Source organism: Alosa alosa, chromosome 7 (assembly GCF_017589495.1).
Source record: "Alosa alosa isolate M-15738 ecotype Scorff River chromosome 7, AALO_Geno_1.1, whole genome shotgun sequence".
Lineage (NCBI taxonomy): Eukaryota > Metazoa > Chordata > Actinopteri > Clupeiformes > Clupeidae > Alosa > Alosa alosa.
In genome coordinates, this window is record NC_063195.1 from 9,150,139 (window position 1) to 9,176,278 (window position 26,140).

The following is a 26,140-nucleotide window of genomic DNA, read 5'->3' on the forward strand; positions in this document are numbered from 1 at the left end:
GAGAAGACCTTGAATATTTCAGGAAAACAATGGCAAAATGAATTCTACACATTTTAACATTTCTCCACAGAGGAAGAGCAGGTGCTAAAATGGCCTGTCTGTAGTCCAAAACTGTCAAAAACATAATTAAGAATACCCCATACTGTTGAGCAACTGATGTCTTATATCGGGCAGGAATGAGACATTTAATTCTCAAAACTCTAGCAACTGATCTCCTCAGTTTCTTAACATTTACAGAATATGGTTAAATGAAGAGGTGAAGCAGCACAGTGGTAAACATGCCCCTGTCCCAACTTATTTCAAAACATGTTGCTGCCATCAACTTCAAAATGAACATATATTTTCCATGAAATAGTAAAAATGTTCATTTTCAACATTTGATATGTTGTCTATGTCCTTTTTGCAGCTAAATATGGGTTTACAAGATTTGTATCACAAACCGTTTTTATTTGCATTTTACACAACCCAACTTTTTCTGATAGGGGTCATGTGATTAGTGATACATAAATCACATTTTCTATATAAAAAAATAAATAAATAAATAAACTAGAGATTTGTGATAGTCAAAAACAAGTTAAATGAGGAATTCATTGAATACTGAAGGATGAAACTAATTTATCACTGATATAGAAAACCCACTTTTGACCCGAGTTATCCATTTAAGGGTTAATGTGGTCATATTTTTTCATATCTTGGGTGGACAGATGATTTCTGCAATCTCCACCCGCAAACACACCCCTGCACCTGATTTTCACTTTCACTTTTACCCAGTTTCACAAAAATCAGCCTTCATACAGCCCATTATCAGCAGACTGCAGTGAGAGAGGTGGGTTTAGGATTCTAACGCAGAGTTTTTGTAGCTTAATCCAATTGCACTTACAGTGATGGCCAAAAGTGTTGGCACCCATGCTAAACTTGACTGAAAATTAAAATAGCCCAACATAATCACATGCCCTTCACCATACCTAGAGATTGGCATGGGTGTTATTTCAGTTAGCCTATTAGCTGGTTTGATGCTCATTGAGCTCAATGCAAATCAAACCAGCTAATAGGCCAACTGAAATAACACCCATGCCAATCTCTAGGTATGGTGAAGGGTATGTGATGATGTGGGCTTCAAAAACCAAGGTAACTTTATCAGGATGCAGAGTATTCTGGATCCATGAAATAACTGGCCTTTAAAAATAAAAATCTGCCTGTCTCTATGGGAATTTAACATAGGGGTGTCAATACTTATGACCCCTGTATTTTAAGGAAGAACATTGATTTATTTATGATACATTATTCATTCACTAAGAACATTGGTGTCCTTAAAAGGTTAGATATTTCCTAAATTTTCACTTAAGGCATTAAGATCAATTTCCAAAAGATGATTTTATATTCCTCTTTTCAGTCAACTTTAGCATGGGTGCCAACACTTTTGGCCATCACTGTAATTCCTAATAGCAGGGAAGAGGGACTGGTGGATACATAAATGAGAATGACTTTTATCAGATCACAGCAGAAGAAATGACTAGTATCAGAAGAAAGAGAAAACAGTTTTTAACCCTATTTATTGAGAACAACACACATGTTGCAGATATTATTACGCCAACAATTACATTAACTTCCGCTCCTCTATGCTTGCCGATACCCTGACATAAGTGAGACCCCTTCTCCTGAGAGTTGTCCCCTGTGCTATTGCTACACTAGCTGGCTTTCCCACAAGCAGCAACAACGGCCAACTGCACGTGTCTCAGTCATTCTGTCTGTCACGATACGATACATCTCTTGGTCCAATATCTGGAAATCATACCTCCGACTACTATGAGCAGATACATCTGAAGGGTTTTGAGATGAACACAGAATGAAAAATATTTATTTATTTATTTAAATGTAGGCCTACTCAGTCCCGGCGGCATGGGGGGGCTTTGGGGGGCCAGGCCCGTCCTGGAAGTCATCCGTGCCCGCCCTGAACGAGCTTGGCTGCTCCAACCAACCCCAATCCCATAGATTGATTTTGAACACTTATTAAATGTAGGCCTAGCCTATACGTTTGTCAATCTAGCAAGTAGCAAATAAAACTGGTAAAATCTGTATTATTCCGTAGCTAATCAATCAGGAACATTAGGTAAGCCCATCACCTAAATGGAGAGGAGGTTACGTGGTGCAGTCTACTTCACTTCTGCACTAACCCCTGTCATCCGATGACAAATATAACTTATCGGCTCGCAGGTAGGCTATATCTCATATCGTAGTTAGTAGAAGTATGCCTAGTAGTTTCTGGGTTTGTTTGATGGCGTTAACCTTTACAGTTTTTTTTCTTCTGACCTAGTCGGAGAACAGGGAGCTTTACCACTCCAGGGCCGAAGTTATCCGTAACTTCGGGGCTAACTCCCTAACACTCTATCTGAAAATGGTCAGCAAATGAACAAGGATTTTGGTTTTATCTGCGGATTTATTTTTGCATTATTTTGAATATGACTAGCTCCAGTCTCAACAGCACGTCTACTTTTTCCACGCGTATCTCAGTTCTAACACACATATCCCCTCGCTTTCTCTCTCTCCATCCCTGCGCTGGGGCTCTCTTAAAAGGAGCTGCACCATTTTACAACAATTAAGTCTACATTTTCATATTGGAATGTTTTGTCAAGTGTAAGCTTAAACTACCGTGATCAATTTAAGTTCCAGTGCCCCCCCTGGAAAGGTGTAATGCCCGTCCGTGAATTTGTGTCTGCCGCCGGGTCTGGGCCTACTACCACCTGTTTTGCCAGGAGACCAACATTGTGGATCTATTTTGACTGCTCAGTGTATCACACAGCTCGGAAACCACAACCCCAACTAACCCCCAACCACTGAGTTCAGGGGAAACAGGGGATATTTATAACAAAGGAATGATTGCAATAGCATTTTATACTATTCTGAAACCTACGATTGTGTTTGTGTGTGTGTGTGTGTATGTATGTGTGTGTGTGTGTGTGTGTTGTCTATATGTGGAGCTGTTAGGTGACTCAAAGCCAAAAGTGTAAAAGGGTCAAATCAGAGACTGTGCCACATCTGGGTCAGGTGCGATAGTTCAAAATTCCCATTCAAAATGTTATTTACCCATATGAAAAATCGCTTTCTGTAAAAATTTGAGAATTCTAGCTCAATAAATCAGCGAGTTACTGATGCTGTCAAAAAAACAAAAAAAAAAAACAATTCTTCCCACCTTAGAACAGTACTACGTACAGTAATTACACCTGAACAGTAATGAAGACTGTTGAGTAAAATAATATATATATAGTAGGCCTACAAGTGACTGGAAATCTATGCCAGATATCTGGTGGCAAAATCTTAATCAGACTTCTGTTCAGATGCCCTGGCCTTCTGTTCAGATGCCCCGGCCTTCAGCACTCCCGTGACCTTTGACTCCATCCCGACTTTCTTTGCCGCAGCCATCAACCTCTTCTTGTAGGTGTATTTCTCCTTCTGGGCCTTGACCTGTTGAAGGCGACGATCCTCTTTCTTTTGCTTGTAGTTGTAGTATGTCTCCAGGGTGTTGCCTAAGACCTGCAGTGACGACATCAACACATTTAAATGTGAAGTCAGCAGTTGCACATTGTGTTTATTTATGTTTATGCAGTATGTATATTCAAATGTCTTAGCAGATGCTTTTGTCTAAAACTAGGTACCGTATTTTCCGGACTATAAGTCACACTTTTTTTCATAGTTTGGCTGGTCCTGCGACTTATAGTCAGGTGCGACTTATATATGAAAAAATATATAATTGAACATGTTTTTAAATGTTAATTTATATTAACTGACATGAACCCTACGTGAAACATTACGTCTACAGCCGCGAGAGAGCACTCTCAAATGCACAAGTCCTGTGCACTTCCAGTCAGAGATTAGTGCTTGCACTATGCCTGAAACACACGTGCATACCTAAATCGTCAAATTATGGCAGGGATTCTATTTATAGCCGGGCCTCAGATTTGGACAAATAAAAGCCAGTATAATTTTGTTTCAATTTAACTCATAAAAGAGCTCTTCTTAATATTTTATATTGTTGGTTGGTATTGTTGCCAATGAAAAGTCATTTACACCATGAGTCTCCAACATATTGCTCTCATTGCTCTCAAGCTAGTCGCATGCCGCACTCTTCTGAGCTAGAGGCTGAAGCCTACATTTAAACACAATTGTTGCTGCCAGGCATCAGCCTATGCATTTTATAAAAAAGTAAATCATGCATGATTTAAAAAAATAACTACATTTAGGCTATCTTAGACATCTTTGGCTATAGGCTACGGAATAAGGTTTCCCTTGCAGCACAGCACACGAATGAATGAAAGCGCGGATACCTTATCTCGCAATAAGTGGATGGCAATTCCTGACACTATGAAACTTAATAGTAAGCCATTAAATACCCCACAGATTTCAGTGGTCATCAGTCCCGATATTTAGCAATATAATCAACAGTCCAAACGTAAATTAAATCTCAAATGAAACATCTGCTTTTGATAGCCTACCCATGCCGCTCCAAACGAAAAGTAGGCCTATGTCTCACAATAAAACGCAAGAAATAAAGGACTATATTATAGCTGACTCGAATACAAGCCATGGCCAAATAAAGGTGCTGTGCTTTGCGCAGCCTAAATTTGAGGATTTACGAGTATCCTAAACATCCCTCACCTGTTATCTAGACATGCATGAAAACATTTGAAAACAAAACGCACTGCCATGTAATATTTGATCGCTGTTTTGCTACTAATTATCTTTCACGTAATGAATACGCACAGAAAGTGAAAGTAGGCCTAATGTGCGCTCCGTGTCTGTAGCTGTCTGTTCACGTCCGCAATCGAACGTCAAATAGAGAAGTCATCCATGTTCTCTACGTTATAGCCTAGGTGGTCATGCTTCTGTATTTGCAAAATTCCTGACGGTTCCTGATCGCTAAATGTTTGTTTTCCTTTCCTGTCGATAGCGGTTGATGTTGAAGCACCTAGGCTATAATTTGACTTCAGCGGTGACAAATCCTGCTGAGAGAGAGAGAGAGAGAGAGCAACGAAAGAGAGGCACCCCCAAAGTGGTCCTGCGCGCGCGTGTGTCTCTGCAAGGGGTTCAATTGAAGTCAGAGTTGGTCCGTCAATAGTCCCGCATTCAGGCCGCTCCATTATTATATTAATGTCAGACAGGGTACAGGGTAAAATGTGTGGGAATCTCTCGCATTATGATGGCTAGATTTGCGGGACTTTTATTATTATGCTCAATACTAAGTAATAATTTATTCAAGAATACCCGCAATTCAGCTGGAATTTAGACCCTTTTAAATGCCCATCTTTTTTTCTCTCGCTCTCTCGGAGGTGGCCAGCCAAGCAATTGTTCTGCTGCATGCCAGCCTGTGCCAATATATCGTACAAAATGATTGATTGCATTGCATTCTCCACATTTTTAGCTACATTTTCTTTCTTTTTTGCACCACATCAGCATTTCAGTTCAGTGATTTCTTTGTAAATTGCTTTACAATTAGCGTCGGGCCTTGTCAGCAGCCTTCAGCTTGCCTCTTGCCACTATTCACTCCTTCTTCTTCATTAACATTCCCTGTAGAATTCTCAATATTTTTGGCCTCAATGTGTACAGTTACATAGTCTGTCTGTTCTTAGTCTTGGATTTTGTGAAATACATTTCTAAATATCACCTTCTTGCTGCAGCTTCGGTCTGCACGTCCATTTAAACCCGCATCTTTTTCTCTCTCGAGCATTTAATCTGCTGCCAGCTTGTATCTCCACATCGTCCAAAATGCTTGATTGCATTGCATTCTCCACATTTTTAGCTACATTTTCATGCATCATATCAGCATTTTTGTTCAGTGAATCTTTTGTAAATTGCTTTACAATTACCGTCGGGCCTATAGGCCTATCGTTTCGGTCACGTCTAAAACTGCATCTTTTTCTCTCTCATGAGCATTTAATCTGCTGCCAGCTTGTGACTCCACATCGTCCAAAATGCTTGATTGCATTGTATTCTCCACATTTTAGTAACATTTTGGTGCACCTCATGGTATTTTCTTTCAGTGAATCTTTTGCTTTGCAATTACCTTCCTGCCCTCCTCTTGGCTGCCTTCACTGCTTCATCTTCATTAATCTTTTTGGCCTCAATAATCCAGTTACATAGTCTCTGTTTTTGGTTTTGGATTTTGTGAAATAAATTTCTAAATAAATGCGACTTATAGTCCGGTGCGACTTATATATGTTTTTTTCTTGCTCATGATGCATTTTTTGACTAATGCGACTTATACTCAGGAGCGACTTATAGTCCGGAAAATACGGTACATTATATTTCATTCAAGGACCAAACAAAACACACCAGAGAGGTGGCTTCAGTATTCCCAGAGAAACTCCACACACTGTTTTGTTGGTAACACTTTCTATGAAAACCTTATAATGTGATCATAAGTCATTATAATAATTACAATAGTTTACAAACAAGCATAAGATTCTTCATAATGCATTATGAACTGTTGCTTTAAGTAAGTTTAAGAAATCCCATTCAAGTCAATGGAGCATTCTACTAGCATTGTGAAGAGCCGTATAATAATGAATTGTAACTAATGGTAACCAGATTATATCATTGTGGACCAAAAATCTCAGGTCATTTTGTGTAATGCATCATACCTCCGACCCTACCTGTTCATAAATACACATCCTTGGCACTGTGCAAATGCATTATACAACTTATGCTTAGTGATTTCACAAGATGGAATGATACCTTATAATAATTTTTAATGTGACAGCATGTTTTTGCTTGCTTTAAGTAAAGTGTAAAAATGTCCATACCAGTATAAAACATCATAGGCAGGCATAAAGAAGTATAGACTAAATATAAGACATTGTAAGACGTAACTCAGGGGCGGAGTGGCAATCGGGACGGTCGGGAGTTTTCCCGGTGGGCCGGCTGAGGTGTGGGCCGGCCGGCCTTCAGAGTTATTATCGCGGCCGTGATTCGTACATGAGAAATGCATTTAAAATTTTCCGCGAAAATCTCCGAGATCTACACTTCAGAGTTCAAAGTCCAACCAATATTTACACCACTCACTCACTGTCTACATGTCATTCATGGTTACCCTGCACACTCATCTCTCCCATGCTGATTTTTGTGTAGGCTAGCCTTCATTTTTTATCTTAATTCATTTTTGTCTTATTCAGGCGTTACAGAACTTTCATGGTCACAAATATAAAAAAAAGACAATTTAATTTGTTTGTTTGTTGTTCACGTAGGCCTAGGCTAGAATGGAGCAAAGCCTCCTGGGAATGTGTCTCTGGTTTAGTCCATTTACAGAAATGTAGGGGGATAAATGAGCGGCCCCTTGTCTAATGGCATGACCCTACAAGCGATCAATTTCGAGGAAAACTATTACTAGTCGACGGATTTGCGTGGTTGCTTGCTGTTTTACACATGGATGGAAGGCAGAGAGAAAGGTTAGCGGAGCTAAAGCATTGACGTTATTGCTAGGGAGAAACTAGCACAAGCTAGCTTATGTTGATATGTAGCCGGTGCCGTCAGAATTTTCCCGGTGGATTTTAGTGCCCCACTCCGCCCCTGACGTAACTGTTTGCTCTAAGTAAAGTGAGACACGTTCTGTTTGCGAACAACATATTTATTTGATTTTTTTTATTTTACAGTGGTTTTACTGAGCTTCTAAAAGTCTACAGTGGTGGCAGTACTGAACTTCTAAAGTCTTCAGGGGGTTACTAAACTTCTTAAGTCTACAGTGGTGGTGGTACTAAACTTCTAAAGTCTTCAGTAATTTTACTGAGCTTCTAAAAGTCTACAGCGGTGGTGGTACTGAACTTATAAAAGTCTATGAAGATGTTACTGAAATTCAAAAATTCTATGTTGGTGTTACTGGACTTCTAAAAGTCTGTGGTGGCAGTACTGAACTTCTAAAAGTCTGTGGTGGCGGTACTGAACTTCTAAAAGTCTGTGGTGGCAGTACTGAACTTCTAAAAGTTTGTGCTGGTACTGAACTTCTAAAAGTTTGTGGTGGTGTGCCTCTGCCCCTCCTATCGGTATCACATCCCTGCTCCTCCTACCTGCATGGTGGCCTGGGCGGCTTGCTGCTGCTGCTCCCTCTGCAGGCGCGCCTCCTCGGCCTCCCTCTGGGCCTGCTCCTTCTTCAGCTGCTGGATCTGCTCCTTCAGCTCCTGCTCCTGCTGGTGGAAGCCCTGGTTGAGGAGCACCGTCTGCTCCGCCATCTTTCTCTCCAGCGCCCTCTCCTGCTCACCCGCCAGCAGCGCATACTCCTGCTTCAGCTTCTCCTGAGAAGGAGGTGGGAGGATGGTGGGTGAGGAAAGGGGAAAAACAACGACATATATTCATAAGATATTGACTGCTAAATGTTTTTTTTAACTATGTATGGAATTAGTGGTTGAAATAATTAGTAGAGACAACATTTACAGACAAAGACAAAACACTAAATTCACTCAATTTAGAATCTCAGTAAAAAAAAAAATGTTTCTAAAGATGCAATCATTTACACACGCAGACACTCACACACATACACACTCACGTTCAGACGGTTGAGGTTCTCCTCGTGAGTCCTCTTCTCCTCCTCCAGGAGGCTCTCTAGCCATCGGTACTTCTCCTCCTCCATCCTGTTTTCCTGCTCCAGCAGCGCTATCTTCTGCCCCTCCTCTGTGGAGGAGAAAAACAACACGCTTGTCCAATCACAGCTCGCCTCGTTCTTCTTAACAGCCAATGGTTTTCTGGGTAAATCATAGAACTTCTAAGGTTGGATAAATGTCAAATCCCAGCCCCTTTATTCTCCTTAGAGCCAATCAGAATCACTTTACCTTTAACCAGAGCCAATCAAACTCCTATTTCTTCCTTTTTTGTGTCACCTCTGTAATGGTCTGGATTCTTCTGACCCAACTATACTATTTTGCATCTTCTACTGTAAGGTAAAGAAAATCCAATGATGGCCACATACAATTCTCTGAATCTCTTCTACACCGGTGGTGATACATGAGATAAACAGAAGCTGCTCCAAAAGCTGCTCCAAAAAAAACACATACACTGAAATTCATGTTGAGGTTCAACATGTTTATTGATATGCAACTTAAAATACACCATTCAGATAGATAATACAAAAAGATGTGGAACCTTTAGAACTTTTTACGAAATCTGAAGACCTGAAATGTGACAGAAATTAAGTACAAAAACAACAATAACAACAAAAAAGGCACGCGGCCTACTTTAGAGACGTGCTAGGTGCTCCAGGGCATTTGGCATTCTCCGCATTTTTGATCAGCTGACCACTTTCTGTAGGCATGTGAACGCTGTATGTATATAAACTCCCCCTCGTGTTACTCTAATACAGGGGTGGGCAGACTTTTTGGCTCAAGGGCCACATTGGGTTTTGAAAATTGGCCGGCGGGCCGCACAACAACCCCCCCACGACACACACATAAAAAAATATTTTTTTTATAGCCTATAATTTAGTATGAAAAGTATTTCTTTTAAAACATTAATTGCTTTAAAATACTGCTAATTTTATGCTGTTTAACAAATGTATAAATTGTGCACTGTTGCTTTAAGACAGTCACTTTAATTCACGTTTATTTCTCAATGATCTTCTGCCTGCTCCGCTATGGCTAGTGCTGTACCTACGGCTGGGCCCTCTCACAGTTTTTTAAATGGTCAGTAGTGGGAACTACTGTTGTCTTCATGATTTCCTTTCCAAAAAGTTTCTTATAAAGGAGATATAAATTATCAACAATGACAAGGCAGCTGGAACCTGCGGCTCTCTCTCCCTCTCGTGAGTGCAGACGCGTTCCCAATTAAATGGATCGCATAATGTTCACGTTAGATCTGCTGCAAAGGAGATAACTAAGAGTTAACTTAGTTTAACATGATGTTATCTCTATTTAACATGATGTTTTGACATTTACATTGTAAACGTTCTCTAAGGAGAGTGAAAAGCAGTTTGCAGTAAAGCTAACCAACGTCGTCTCTATCGCAGGAAAAAAATAGCGAGCAGCCTGATAACCAAATGAAAGTGCTTGGTGGGCCGGATCTGGCCCGCGGGCCGCAGTTTGCCCACCCCTGCTCTAATATCTCAATTCTTCACAAATCCATTTATCATGTTATGTTAATCATTAATCTATTATTGTTTATTAATCATCTACTAGTGATCTATTATTGTTCTTTTCTGCTGACGAGTCTGTTTCTGACATGACTGCCCTGTCTTCAGGCAACCTATTACAATCTTTTCAACATTTTGTACTGCAGGAAGATGGACAGAACCTCTTTGCCGACCTCGGCAGCAGGCATGAGGTACTTCTTGAAGAACCCCGGGTCGGCCTCCTTCTCCTTCTCCTTCTTGAGATGCTCGATCTCCTGACTCATGATCTCGGCCTTGTCCTTGAAGCCCTTCTCCATCATCTCCTGCTGCTCCTTCAGCTTGCTCTCCAGGGCGCGGTCCAGCTCCTCACGCTGGAGGCGTTTCTCCTCCTCCATCTTCTCCTCCATGCGTCTCAAGCGCTCTTCCTGGTTGCGTTTCTCGTCCTCCAGGGCGCGCTGCAGGTCCTTTTGACGCTGCGCTGCCACCTTGGCCTGCTGCTCCTGAACTGCTGCTTGCTCACGGGCCTCTGGGGGTGGTGGCGAGGGTGGGGGTAGTGGGGGTGGGGGAGGATTGAGAGTTGGGGTTTTGGGTCGCAAGTGTTCAGTTAGGGGAGGTCGGTGAATCCGTCCGCATTGCGAGAGATGATGTGCACAGAGTTGCATCAACGAGGTCCAGAAAATCAAAGAGGGAGGGGAGGAGGGTGGCTCAGGGTGGGGGAGGAGGGTGGGTCAGGGTGGGGAGAAAGGAAGGAAAGGAAAGGGTCATATGAGAGAGGCGTTTTGGAGGGAAAACTGTCCTATTGTTTACTTGTAACCATGAATGATGTGGATGAGTGTTCATGTATGTTTGTATGTTTATAAAATAGTCAATGTCCTCATAGCCTTGCGAGACCAGCAGTAAATTTTGGCGCAAAATATTCACAAGACACTCTGGACTAAAACCATATTAGACGCAAACAAGGCTTCATCTCCCGGTTTCTCTTCTCCCGAGTTCCTCATCTCCCTGTACTTTATGGCCAGAACTTTTCAAACTTCCATGAATAAAGGGCTATCTGTTTTCACAGCCCCCAATTCAGTATTGACTAGTTTTGACAACATGGTCCAACCCAGAGTATGGTCGATCTAACTTTAGCAGAGACTTTCTAATGAGGAGACACGGCACTCCAAAAATCCTCCATAGAAATGCATGGAGTTAGATTGTAACGCCAATATGGCAGTCGTCTACACATATCCCACCCCTTCAGCCTGTTTTATGCTTCGAAGCCCTTTACACGGTAAAATGTTGTCATGTGAATACATTGAGCCAACCATGTGGTGTGTTGTGAAGACATCGAGCCAATCATGTGTCGTGATCTCGCCGCTGGAGCAAGATTGGTGTTGTGAAGCCTTGCACACGTACATTTCTGCGGAAATAGATGCCCGATAAGTGCCCAAAAAGCGTTGCAATATGGCCGCCGAGTGGAGGGACTTGCCTAAAAGGACTTTGACTTTGTCACACCAAATCCCTTTTAGGCAAGTCTCCCCACTCGACAGCCATCTTGCAACTGTTTGCAATTTGCAACTGTAGCTATTTTCCTATTCAACTGAATGGGGAGGCATATGTGTAGGCGTTATGAACTAACCCCATGCATTTTTATGGAGGATTCTTTGAGTGCTGTGTTTCCTCATTAGAAAGTCTCTGGTCACACCTCTATGCAACTAAAGAAAAAGTATTTGCTAATAGACTTATTCTGATTGGCTCTTAGAGTCACATTGTTTCTTTGATTGGCTGAAACCGACTGTGTTTGGTATGGTGGCGGACATCTTACCGGCCCTCTGTTTGTCGGCCTCGGTGAGTTTCTCGTCAGCCTTCATGATTGAGTTGGCCTCGGCACTCCTCTCCTGGAGAAACCCTTCCAACATCTCCTCCCCCTGGGGACGACACAAAGTGAAAAACAGTGAGAGGACACACACACACACGCACACACGCACACAAACACAAACACACGCACACAAACACACGCACACACCTGGCACTCACCTTCATGCCCTTCTTGCCATCCTGCCGGTACTTGGCCACCATAGCGTCTCGGTCGCGGCAGTAGATCTCGTACCCGCCTGGCTTGGCATAGATGCCCTGCTGAATGTTGCCAGCCATAGGCGCATACAGATCAGAGAGAAGCTTCCTGCACAGCTTCTCTGAGGCGTCCATGTTCTCATTGATCAACTGATCATAGAGCTTCGCCACTTTCTCCTGTCAGAGGGGGAGCCACAGCACACATGTTCAATCAATGCAACACGGCACCAATACATACAGCCACAGCCAAAAGCTACCAGAGTATAAAACAATCATTTAATTAACTTACTAACTTGGCATTATACTGGGTGTTCTTACAAGCTGTCAAGTATGTCAACTGTTGTGTGCTCTGTTCTTGTATGTTTCATTTCTGCTATGTGTTTTTATGTTAGCTGTGCAGCACAAATTGCACATCTTAGACAAATAATACATTGAATTTGCACAGTATTCAGTCACATGTTCAACCACAGCAAAGCAACATGGCTACCAGAATATACAGTGCAACAGTGTGTGTTTCTTGTACATCATTCCAATTAGACATTGGAATCCATCTCGGCAATTTATACATTGGAACAAAAACCCCCAAATAAAACAATGAGTCACTGTGCTAGAGGTATAGGGAGGGAAAGTGAAAACCAGCGCCCCAAGTGGTTGCGTTCCTATCGAAGAGCAGCTCCAATGTTAAGTCCCATAGACCTATTTTAAAAAAAAATATTGTGAAGCCAAATCAGCGATGTTATCCACCAAAAATATTTTTTAGTGTCTATACAGTAATAATATTCTAACTGTGAAAATGTCAGACCCTATTTTGCCTTATTTAAGAAAATCGAAATTGCTCCTTTTGTTTCATAAACGAACTACAAAAGAAGTCACGTGACTTTACCCTTCAACGTTACTCACGGTAGCATGGTTTGTTTATTAGCCTGGTTAGCATTGACACTTAACACTTACAGCTAGCTCTTCATGTGAGTAGACGCACAACACCAGTCCTGACATAAAGGTTATCACCACACGGTTTACATCACATTCCGTTATTACAAAAATATGTTAAGCCAGTTAAGCAAATTGCGTATTGATCAGTTAGAGATTAAGCACCCAGACATGTGACGTCACATGCAGCTGTAGTTCCTTATCACCGTGTTACGACAAAAACTCAAAACAATTCAACTGATCCTAAAAATAAGGTATGACCACTTGAAGCAATAGAGGTGACCCCAGTGCCTAACATTTGGAAGGCATTAAATTAAGATCCCAATGTGCACCGAGATATATTTTTTCTAAAAAAAAAAAAAACATCCACTCCGCTAAACTCTAGGAACGCAACCACTAGATGGCGATGAGATTACTTTCCCTCCCTATGAATAAAAAAAAAAAAAACAACCACAAACAGCTATAGTAACTATCTAACAAAAGATAATTATGTGTGTTTTGTCAAAAACGAAATAACATTAAATCTCACATTACATGTAATTTGGTATGGATATGATTAGTTATTATGAGCTTAGTTGTACATTTGAAATATCTATAAACCTGTGTTTATCAACATCATGGGTTAGGTATCAAGTACCGCGCGTACGGATGAAAACCTATATTAAGGCTGGGATCACACCGACCAGCAGCAAGCGGCAGGTTTCCTATTGTTCTGTATGGTTCAGCAGCGTAACGGTGGCAGTGCTAGCGTTGAACTTGGTTCAACTTTCAAAGCGAGCGCATTGAATTGTCAGTTTAGGCAAACCATTTGTGTAACTTAGGAACGATACATAACTTATTATGGTCTGAGCGTTGTGTTATGTTTGCCGCTGCCACTTCATTATTTCCAGTGCTTAAGTCTTTGGATAAAATTCATGAATAAATGAAGAGTTTAATAAAATACATATAAATGTAAATGCAGGAACAAAAACAAAAACAAAAATCACAACGCTTTTCACAATTCTTATTTTAAGTTTTCAAATAAATGCAGTCTTCTAATGCAGTATTCTATATGTGAATGCAGCAAACAAATAAGCAAACTAAATACACAAACAAAGCAACAAAACACTGCAGGCCAGGCCTACAACTTTTCTTTGCAGATTGATTAAAAAAAGGGCTTTTTTTCTAACGGCTCCAAACTCACCTGCAGCTGTGTCATGTACTTCCCCTCTGTGTCCTTGAAGGAACGTTTCAGGAACTCCTGCGTTGCCAAGGCTGAGGCGCGTTGGTGTTCCGCCGAGAGAGATTCGAGATCAACGGGGAAGTTCTTCTTCAGGTTCTCCATGCCCTGCACATAGAGCCGGAAGCCCTCATTCACAGCCGACTGGTTCTCGATCTCCGCCATGGCAACCACTGCGTTCTCCAGACAGGGAACCTTGCCACTGTTGATGGTGTCCACGTAGATCTTCACAAGATGGCTGAACCCTACAGACAATGAGCAAATGACTGACTGACTCAGTGTTTCAGTATGCAGTGGTAAGGTGCTCAATGAGGTGTGGGTCATGGTGGTAGTGCAAATAAGTCCAATGATGCAACAGTGCAGGATTAAAATCTAGCGACCAGCAATGAATATGGACAGTATAAGAGACCAGACATGAATATGGACAATATAAGAGACCAGACATAAATATGGACAATATCTGCCAGTTTGAAACACAATACAAAGACAGCTCTGTGACTCACGGCTGCCGGTGACCTTATGGCCTCCCTGTACGGTCTTCACGCGGCTCTCTGCGAATATGTGGGTGCAGAAACTATCAGCAACTTTCCGGAAGTCTGGGTCAAGGTCGGCCTCAGCCATGTAGTCCAGGTGTGACATGTTGTTTGCTGCCGTCGGGAACGGGAAGGTGAAGCACTTCCGGGTTGGGAAGAAGCTTCGGATGCACTGCCTCGGGAGGTTGTAGGTCATCACCTTGGTACTCAAACCTATGGATCCAGATCCAGACTCTCAATCTCGTCTAAACTTTACATCTTACATTTGACAAATTTTCAACTAAAACAAGCATAGAGAAGAATATTATGATACAACTACTCTAAAAGCTTATGGACCTTTAGTTAAATGTTTTTTATTTTTTTATTTTAATGTGTATTTTTTTTCATGTCAGATGAGTGAAAAAATAATAAGCTATTTTCATTTTTCACTCACCATTTTTCAACTGCAGGGCAAAGTTGAGGTATTCATCATCACTCACATCGCGACCATTGATCTTCCTCTCCAGAGTGAAGTCTCGAACAGCCCACACAAAGCTGGGGAAGAAGCGGACAAACTCACACTCCTCCGCCATCTCGTCGTCGTCCTGTTTACTGGCCCCTGCAGACTTTACCTGGATCTGATCGGTCAGCTCCGTCACGTAGCTGTGATCAGCTGAGGAAATTGGCTGCAATAACTTTTATTCTTCGTCTGTGCGTGTGTGTGCATACTGTATGTGTGCGTGTTATGCGCAAGACAAAATATCGATTTGGCAATACATCACATTCATGTATTAGATTAGATTAGATTAACGGAAGGATACTGGAGTTTCTCTATGGCCTGGTTGTCGATAGTGCCTCTGCTGTTGTAGACCATAGTACTACTGAGCAGTACGCCCAGGCAGAAGACCCAGGCGTCATTCTTTGAGTCGCCCTGTGATTGTCAAGATGACATTTTAATGAGAAACATTCATTTGGTTGTGTATTTATGCAATTTACTGTAGTAAGATAAAATACTCTTGAATAATAGTGCAATTTCATGTCATTTTAATGCAAAAAAAAGTGACTGGTATTCAACACATGATTTTATCCAAAGTGACACAGACGCAAAACGGTGGGTTTCAGAATAAAAACACACCCCTGGTTGTGCACTCATTCATTTATTCTGTATCTTACTATAGACCCTTTCAAGAGAGTTCCATTATCAGCATCATAGTTGGCCCCACAAGACTTCCTTTTTAACATTCCATATGTTATCTTAATGCAGAGGAAGTAGATTGGGGCCCAAATAGAACGTTCAAACATTGTTTTTGTTTTTATTGTTGAAAGGGTTCATACCTAAATACATTTGAGCCATGTCACTGAATACACTGAATAAAACTACCGTGGTTTCACAGTCACACTTTTTTTCATAGTTTGGCTGGTCCTGTGACTTATAGTCAGGTCCGACTTATGTATCAAAATATATATAATTTAACATGTTGTTAAATGTTAATTCCTGCTGACGGTCATGAATCTCTACATGAACCAAGGTAACATTACCGTCTACAGCCGCGAGAGGGCGCTCTAGGCTTGTGACACGCTGGTTTGTTATTTAGCCTATTCAGCTTCCCAGGCCCATGTTCAACACAGCCAACCGCTAGCATTTCGCTAATTGCTAGCATCCGGCTAACAAATTACACAGCAAAGGACAACGGCAGTTCAAACGTGGGTCAGCAAACATCTAGTCATCGTTAATATTCCACATCTGGCAGAAAGGAGACATCACATAAAACTGTGCAACCAGGAACGGACATTTTAATTTCTTTGTCACCAAGCTCCCTTGTCACTAAGCTGGCTAAATAGGGGACCTGAAAAACTGTTTTATGTTAACACACCTACCAGACACTTATTCAGCCTGTTCTGTGTGCTAATGTGTAGTTGAATAACTTGACAGATTAAATATCTGTTCTTGGTCTTGGATTTCGTGAAATACATTTCTAAATAAATGTGACTTACAGTATAGTCCAGTGTGACTTATATATGTTTTTTTCCTCTTCATGACAATTTTTTATTTATACTCCGGAGCAACTTATTGTCCGGAAAATATAGTAAATACATTTACTTTCTTCATATCAGTGCAATAAACATCATACTCAGTGTAACTTCTTAGTATGAACTGTATATAGTGCAACACTGTCCTCACCTTGTCGACATCACCAAGTCCTTCAGTGTCTAGCAGCACCAGTGTTTGTCCTGAAACAGAGGTCACTCCATCGTCACAGCATTCTACTTTCTGTGTTACACATGGTAACCATAGTGACACTAACAAAAATAGTAGCTGCCGTGACACACAGTGCAGTTACATGAAATCAAACAATCAGATCATGCACTGACAGTGATTCACCACTAAATATTCTAGAGGAGCACACCTCACCTCTTGAGCTTGAAATCCATAGATGCGAATGTCGCTGACAGTGGGTGTTGGCCTTTACAGATTTTTAATAGATACAACCAGAGCCCTATTAGGTTCAACGTCACAGGCCCAACAACTTTTGCGTCAACAAACGTTTGCCAGCCGGTTTTCGCAACTTATAAACCTTGTCACCATCATCTCCATTTTAGTGAGAGTAAAACAAAATGGCTTAACTTTAACAAACTAACTACTGTGCAGCCAGATGATACAATCAAGGGTAAAGTCTAGGCTTCCGTGAAAAATAGGATTTTGCGAAAAAAAAAAAATACTGTCTAAGGAGAAAAAAAGAGTGGCTCTAAAAGCCGTTGAACCGTAAATTTATTTATAATTCCATTATTGCATCATCACTTAATAACCAAATAGGGCTCTGATTTTTGTTTTGAAATTTATTTTCTTTCTACTTTTTATTTGTTAATTTGTTTTTTGTCTGTCTTGTATGTCTTGGTGTCACGGGTATGCTGGCGACTACGCCGCTCCGTCCGGCATCTTTTGTGTTTGTTATTTTTTAAATGTATTTGTCATGTCTTGATGTCACGGGCACGCTGGCGACTACGCCGCTCCATCCGGCATCTTTTGTCTTTTTGTTATGTGTCTTGTTTGTGGAGCGCTTTGGGTTGCACTCTGTGCATGTTAAATGCGCTTTAAAAATAAAACTGAACTGGAAACTGACTTATAAGAGCATGAAACAGAATTCACCCCATTGTCACAGCATTCTACTTCCTGTGTTACACATGGTCACCATAATGACAACAGTTAATAATAGTAACTGTAAATACAGTGATTGACCACTGTATTTACCACAGATTCTAGAGCACAATTATGTTTGTGTGTGTTTGAAAGAGAAGTGCAGTGTGGTAACAGAATTCCAATGGAAACACAAAGCAGTAGTAACAAACAGCATTCTGTATACTTTTAGACTCTATACAGTCTATGGTCTTTCTTGACATTCTTATTGGCCGATTGTCTTGTACTGTACTATTTTAAAACCTGAGAAAAATAAATGACAACAAACAAATTCAGTAAATAAGTAGACATATAGACCCTTTCAAGAGAGTTCCATTATCAGCATCATAGTTGGCCCCACAAGACTTCCGTTTTAACATTCCATATGTTATCTTAATGCAGAGGAAGTAGATTGGGGCCCAAATAGAACGTTCAAGCATTGTTTTTGTTTTTATTGTTGAAAGGGTCCATAGATTAATAACTAGATTTGCTCACCTTGTGAATAGGGGTGAGGTACACACCACATCCAGAAGCCTTTGGTCTTAGACTCGATGGTGCTGCCCAGGGCGAAGCCTGAATGAAATAATCCATTATAAAATAAAATAAAGCTTTGTCACCTTTAGTGTTACCGTGATGTTGCGTCATATATCATTTATCTCCATTTCCATGTGTCATCTATCACACTTTAATGTGAACGGGAGGCCGAATCATAACCAAAGTCTTTTGAATTCAAACAAAAATGCAATTGCATGATCAATGCACCCTAAGTCTCTAGTATGTATAGTATGTTTGTCCAATACCTGAGCCAACCACAACCTACAGTATCAAGCACCAATGGACGACCACATTTGTTGAATCTGTGTGGATGGAATGCCACTGAAATCAGTGATGTCAGGGGTCAGTGAAATACATAGCGGTTGGAGTACTGTGGCAGCACAGACATTGTCAATTCACCCATTTACTTTTTTCTTTCCTTGTTTTTCTTATGTGTACACAGTATAGGAAAAAGGTTGCGTAGGTGTGTGTGAGTGTGTGTGCATGTACAATATATTGCCTCATATGTGTGCAATATATTGAGGGAATGGGGTAATGCTTGTATGAAGCGCTTAGTAATACAGTCAAAATAGACCTGCAGCATCAGCTGTCTAACCTTTTCATGAGACCACCGTGACACACTAAAACTCTCAAAACTCTGCTTGCATGTGTATGGGTGTGGATGTGAAGTGATTATACTTTATCAGCTATGCTGTTGTCCAGCTAGAACTTTTGTCATTAAGGACAAGCCTCCAATGAATCACCATCTGTGTGTGTTTTTGTGTGTGTGTGTGTGTGTGTGTGTGTGTGTGTGTGTGTATGTATATGTATATGTATATGTGTGTGTGTGTGTGTGTGTGTGTGTGTGTGTGTGTGTGTGTGTGTGTGTGATGGTGGATCTAGAGATTTATTCCTGGGGTGGCAAAGGGGTGGCCTAAGGTTCCAGGAGGGGGGCCATGGACATTATTCAAAACTTAAAATTCGACGGATTTCATTGAATGTGTTTTGTTCTCTACATTATTACACGGGTGAGAGGCAAAGCAGACATATAGCTGAATTTTTGGATGGTGTGGGTCTTAATTTGTGAATTGTGGACCCTTTCTCTGTGTTATCACTATCTACAGTCTATGTAGTCTGTACTTAAATTGTACAGTGTCAAAAAGCAATTCTAGGGAGGTTTGGGGGTATGTCGGGGTATGCTCCCCCGGAGAACATTTTGAAAAAATTACCCATCAAATGACGTCTTCTAGTGAGTTTTGAGCAAGGGCGCATCAGGAGATATTTTCAAAGTGAGGGGGACCAAATTGTGAGAAAAACCCATGTAGTGCAATCCGGCTTCCAAATATTGGACCACCACTTCTGGCCCACTGTCAACCACCATAATATTTGAATGGTAAAGACCAAAGAAATGAACAGACAATTATAATGATTTGCAACTTACTTTGCCCTTACAATCAACTATTCCTATTAACAACATTTTAACAATATCTAAATACATTGAATTAAGTAATATATAAAACATTAGGGCTGTCAATCGATTAAAAAAAATATTCTAATTAATTACATACTCTGTGATTAATTAATCTAAATTAATCGCATATATAATTTTTGCTGTGTAAATATTTTAAATATTTAAATTCAAATGAATCATTGAATAATCAGCATTAGTGACATTAAAGTTCAAAAACTATTTTATTATTAGACCTAATATGCTGAGGAAATAAATTCAAAAGTGCTTCGTTTTTTTTCACATACATGTGCGACTTTAGAGTTTATGAACTCCGGTGATATGCAAATTCCTTGCTGCAGACATTGCAGAGGACTTTATTTTAATCAACACTTTATTTTTATCAACACCATCAGGCCATTTTTTAAAAGTAAATGTTCCAATTAATGATCTAGGCAGGACATTTTCTTCTCTCTCCTTCATTTTACAGTCGTAGACTGTAACGTTGTAGACATGGTTACTGACTACAACGGCTCGGGGTGAAAGGTCATACGGAATCGATTAATCTGCGTTATTTTTTTCAGTTATTTTTTCTCAAATTAAATAATCGAAATTAATCAGTTATTTTGACAGCCCTAAACAACATATTAAAATATTGAAACAAACATTATACCTAGGCTACGTCACTTCAGGCAAATGCAAAACGCTAAATCATTTCTCCATTGAAAATATGCTATCTAAGATATGGGTAATGTGGTGACTATTGCATTGCACGTTGGCTGGGGATATATAAAATACTTACAATGTTTGCCCTCTGTTTTTTTATGGATTCATTTAGATTTTCCTTGTTGTGCCTCTAAGCTTCAAATATCCTAACTCCTCACGTCTTAGCCCATAGCTTAGCTAAATTCCCAGCTTGTTTAGGACCTCCTGGCTATTAGATAGGATACTCTAGTCTAGGCAATCTATCAGATACTGTGATACCTTTAGCCTACTGTCTACAGTATGAGGGTTTTATGCACCAAAGTAAATTAATTGTGTCTTGTAAATGATGTCTGAAATAAATGTTTTAGAACTTAAATGTGGTGTTGTGAGCTATACTAACAAGTTAACAAGTGGTAGCTAGGGCTAGTTGGTTATTAAACCTAAATAATAGCTAACGTCGGGAGGAGCAGGATATAGCAAGTAGGCCTAGCCGTTTAGTTTATGATGGTTGTTAAAATAAACTGATCAAAAATTTCAGGTAGAAGTAGGCCTTCAAAGTACGAGCAGGATATAGAAGCAAGTAGCCATTTCTGATCAAATATTTCAGATATCCAAGTGTTGCTAGCAGAGTGAAAGTGAGCTTGTGCAGTCTAGAGATACGGATACGGCTGTTAAAGGTAAACTATGCAGTATTGGCAATTTCCTTACTGTTTTTTTTCCGGTTTTTGCTTATTTTTCGCTTGCTCTGTCATGACGAATGTCTGAGAAACTCCATCGCTACCTTTTTCTAGCCGGTGCCTGGCGTGTATGTGTATTTGAATGCAGTAAAGCAATTTGTTACACTCGTTATACTTCCTGACACTGAGGCCGCCGGCCCGCCGCCCCACAGTTGCAAGGGTGTTTTTCAGCTCACAGGCTTAGGGGAAGGCGAGGCGGCCACCATTCAACCCGAAAAAAGTAATATAACCATTCCAATGACTCTGAAGCTGGTAAATGAAGGTAAAAAACCTGCATAGTGTGCCTTTAATGTGTATAGGCTATAATTTAGCGTGTAGGCCTAGTTTTTTTCCTTATCAAAAGTGAGGGGGATGATAGCCGTTTCTTCAAAACTGCGGGTGCATCCCCTGTGCCAACGGTGCACCTGCTCCGTTGTACAGACAGCCGACATGGTTGCATTCACTCACTGTGTAGCCTGCTGTTTATTGTGAAATTTACTACACTGAAGGTGATGGGTGAAACCATTGCGAGGGCGATTCTAAATCGGCGATTCTGTTTGAGAGCAGTGCGGTACGGGTCTCATTGACCTTCAACATGTATGAACATAAAATATACTTTAAAAAAATATTATCTGATTTATAAATGGGGTGGCAACAGGGGTGGAAAGACTGTGTCCCAGGGGTGGCAGCTGCCACCCTTTGCCACCCCCTAGATCCACGCACGTGTGTGTGTGTGCATGAGTGTCTGTCCTGCCTAAATTAGTTCATAACAAACTTGAAGGTCTAGAACTGTCATTCCATCTGTGACCACAGCATTCCATTCAACATTCCTGGTGATTCTAAGTGTGATTCCAACTGTATCAATACTGTATGTACTCATCATTCAAAAACACAACCCTGGCCATAACCAGAATCGACAGTTAGAGCAAATTAATAAAAATGTGTATTGAGGAAGACGATTGCATTTATTTCACTGTAGGGGGGAATCTTAACATACAATGCAAAATTCAACTACCAGTAAACTGAGTCAAATCTGTGATAAGGGGATCATAATCTATATATATCATAATCTATATATATTGTAACTTGCAGGGATAAAGCGGCACATAGATGTACCAGATTGATATAAAAAAAATAATAATAATGATTATGGTTATAATAATAAAATAAGACGCCTACTCAACAAAGAATTGTCACACTATGATGCTCAAAACTAGTCCCTCAGTAAACACTAGGCCATGTATCTTTTGTCACAAACTGCTAACCATTAATCCCAGTCTGTCCTTGGAATCTGATAAAAGTCATTAAGCTTCAGTCTGTTTCCTGTCGATAGTGGCAAATATGCAAATACACCATGCTAAGCATGCTGTTGCTATCCCACGTGAGAAGTAGGCACAAATCTGTGTGAATGTACGTGAGTCTAATGTGTATGTGTCTGTGTGTGTGTGTGTGTGTGTGTGTGTGTACAATGTATGTCTGCTGGCATACGTGTAGCTTACGTTTTGTGTGTGTGTGTGTGTGTGTGTGTGTGTGTGTGTGAATGTATGTGAATGTAATTTGTGCGTGTGCGTGTGTTTGCATGTATGTTTTGTATTAGGTTACCTGACTGCTGCCCGGCCAGCCGGTTCATGAGGTAGGACTTGCCGGTGCGGTAGAGCCCCACCACGGCCACCACCACCACGGGCTGCTGGATCCTCCGCAGGAGGTTGAGAGACGACTCCACCGTCTGCAGGCCCTGGTCTGTGTTCTCAATCAGGCACACAGGCGCTGGCATGGGGGGTGGACCGTTGGACATGGCTGGCTCTGAGATGACTGGACAACCTACAGTGTTGAAAACAGAACTATATATCCTCCGATTGTTTGCAGTGAAGGACAGGGGTTAGGTAACACATGCTTGATGTAAGGGACGAAATAGCTATTTTTAAAATAAGAATGTAAGATCTTCCTAAATATCCAATGTGTTGGCTCTGACATGCCTGATTAGATGGTATGACAACCATGCACAATGCACAGAAGACATATCAATCAACACTGGCCTAGTGCGGTCCCACAACACTCGCCTACTGTCCTGCGCCAATGTCCCATATACCACTCGAAAACTATTCCAACCCGAGGCTAACTCTAATCATAACCCATGGAACAGCTGGCAAGTGCATAGGTGCCAGTGGTAGTAGCCTACGGGATACACTAGAGTGGTACCAGACTGGACAGGTCGGTAAGTGTGGCCCTGGACAGTAGGCCTAGCTTAAGCGAGTAGTGGCGGGGGACAGTAGGAAAGCAATAACATTAACAATTGTTGATGTTGTGGTGATTGTTATCTGCTTTAGGGCCTAGCCTACATCTGAATCAAATCACCACAAGTGTATGGCTACCGTTTGCCACGATGGTCGAAAAGATTAATTTGGCTGCCGAGTACGTTCAGACTCGGCTTCTTTTTTTACAAGAAAAGTTGTGCAGACCTCCTTTTTCTGCCTTCGTTTTCGTTCCAAAAAGCAGCCGGAAGCGTTTCGATTATCCGCTTGTGACCACATGGTCAGCTGTCAAAAAGAGGGTGACATAAGACGTTAATAGCTAGAAGTTGAACATTTTTCAACTTTAAAAACAGCTTCGAGTTGCCGAAAACAACGTCCGCGGTAGCGTTTTAAAAGAAGCAGAGGACTTTTTTGAAAGCACGGTCTACTCCATTCGATTATAAAACGGACGCTGGTTGCTTCAAAAAAAAAAAGCAGAGTCTGAACGTAGCCATAAATGGATACACCTGACTTAGGTTAGCCCAGAGCCATAGAGAGAAAGAGTTGCGACAGTCCCATTGGACTCCGTTTATGCGCTTTTGCCGCTACTTCGGGGTATGCAGCCTCGCGTAGTTCCAAAAGCCATTCTATGGCGTTGGACATCATTCACTTCCATTGCTGACTGTCGAAAAACTTCTGAGGTAAGTTGATTAAATAGCTACCTGTTTTGAATTGTCAACTGTCTATATTGTATCATAGGCCCTTTATGATGCATATACTGATCTTTTGTTGTATGTACACAGCGTAATTATATATATATTTTTTTTATCTTGGTAGACGACCGATTGCCTGTTAGTTTGTTAGCTTGACATACCGTTGACTTGCGCTAGCCTAGCACCTGCGAACTCTGCAATTAGAACGACTGGATGAAACGTGTTGAAAACGGTCTCCACTGATAAATATCACACTTGCTTACTTGGAAATGAGGTCCTATGTCCAAAATCCTGAACCACCCCTTTAAGTAATAAGCCTCGAGGAGCCGACGGTTACACTTGTTTTAGGGGCGTTGTTAGCCACGCTGCGCAAGCCGGGTAGGCTACAGAAAAAGCCAATAGGCTACAGTTGCATGTGTTTGTGGAGATTTATTCCATGTATTAACAAAATAATAATGTAACATTAAAAAAATAGCCTACATAGATAAAAAAAAAAAAAAAAAAAACTAAATAATACACCAAAAAAGTAAAGAAGCTTTATCGTTGACATATAAGCTTACTGAAAATCAAATATAGGCCTAGCCTACAATTGTGCTGCACAGACAATATGTCCTACAGATAATAACAACAGTAAGAACATAGGCTAACCTAAGTCATGACGACACGGGGGCTTAAGTCTCATGTTGGCCTATGACTACTAGGCTACCAAACACGCCTGGGTCTGCGACAGTGAAATAGCTCCAATATTAATTGTGAAGCCAATGAATATATGCTAACATGAATCTCATCAGTCACCTATAGATAAGGGTTAGGCTATAACATATGTAGGCTATAATGTAAAAATAGGGTCATATCATATAATGTTGACTTATTAAGATGGGGGAGAGAGCTGAACATATTACACAGAACTAACTGTTCATTGTTGAAAATCAATCAAAAGTTTGTAGTTGATCCAGATGTCATTAGTCGCAAGGACTGTTAATGGGTGTATCCACAATTGGGACCTTGTTACAAGTTGGTCTTTCAGCTGCTAATGCAATCAGTGGCCGTCAGAAAACATGTTAGACAACTGAGGAATGAGATGCCACACATAAAATGTACAGTCAAAGAGAATGCACAAACATCAATGGGAATCCACCAAACACAGCAGGGAACCATGTTATTGTCAATCAGCACTCTGCCACACTAAATCAGACCCTGCTTATGTTTGTGCAGAGCAGAACAGATATTTGTAGATATGATGCAGGACCTGTTAAGAGAGATTGGCAACTGAGTCTCCCTCATACTAGTCCCTACAGTGAACGATGTAATAGCATAGTGCTGCTGCTTCTGATGTGCAAGACAAGACAGGGTATATATTCATAATGTGACAGGCAGCATGTATTTATCATTATGTTACAACCTCTGAACAACTACTATTGATGTTAGAAGAACAAAACAATACATCTTCAAATGTTCATTGCTTATTACATGTGTTATAAAAACAAAATACTTGTCTGCTTTCTGTGTTTTTGCATGCACCTGTCAACAGGGGTGTAAAGACATATTTGTTCACCATGCACTTAGGCTGTTCTGAGTCATTGTTTGTATGTTATAGTATTTGTTGATTTGCATTTATTGCCCATTGATATTGCATTCACATTATTGTATATTATTGGTATTCTCCTTATTAATGTAGTGTCACCAACATTTAAAATAATATCAACTGACTTTGTTATTCATAGCCATATTTATTCTGCTCTTATAAGGTAATACAGTGCACATATTTATATTTCATTTATCCTACTCTAAACCACCTTCTGAAAATCAACTGTATAGT

At 40.8% G+C, this 26,140-nt stretch overlaps 1 protein-coding gene across 4 annotated transcripts in view; it reads right to left on the bottom strand.

Annotated features, from left to right (window-relative positions):
* Positions 1 to 3,236: 3,236 nt before the first annotated feature.
* Positions 3,237 to 26,140, bottom strand: part of LOC125297546 (guanylate-binding protein 1-like) — a 26,093-nt gene continuing 3,189 nt past the window's right edge. For 2 of the 4 annotated variants that reach the window (XM_048247959.1, XM_048247960.1), the window contains exons 2-13: positions 22,980 to 23,198; positions 18,471 to 18,548; positions 16,983 to 17,032; positions 15,622 to 15,731; positions 15,255 to 15,463; positions 14,792 to 15,034; positions 14,253 to 14,533; positions 12,104 to 12,316; positions 11,892 to 11,994; positions 8,531 to 8,655; positions 8,055 to 8,279; positions 3,237 to 3,531 (exon numbers count right to left, since the gene is read on the bottom strand). In XM_048247959.1, the coding sequence (XP_048103916.1) occupies positions 3,316 to 3,531; positions 8,055 to 8,279; positions 8,531 to 8,655; positions 11,892 to 11,994; positions 12,104 to 12,316; positions 14,253 to 14,533; positions 14,792 to 15,034; positions 15,255 to 15,463; positions 15,622 to 15,731; positions 16,983 to 17,032; positions 18,471 to 18,548; positions 22,980 to 23,172 (2,046 nt within the window). In that variant the 5' untranslated portion in view covers positions 23,173 to 23,198 and the 3' untranslated portion in view covers positions 3,237 to 3,315. Of the gene's footprint in view, positions 3,532 to 8,054; positions 8,280 to 8,530; positions 8,656 to 8,777; positions 8,912 to 10,266; positions 10,611 to 11,891; positions 11,995 to 12,103; positions 12,317 to 14,252; positions 14,534 to 14,791; positions 15,035 to 15,254; positions 15,464 to 15,621; positions 15,732 to 16,982; positions 17,033 to 18,470; positions 18,549 to 22,979; positions 23,199 to 26,140 lie in introns of those variants that run through there. The other 2 variants (XM_048247963.1, XM_048247961.1) reach the window with 2 other exon arrangements.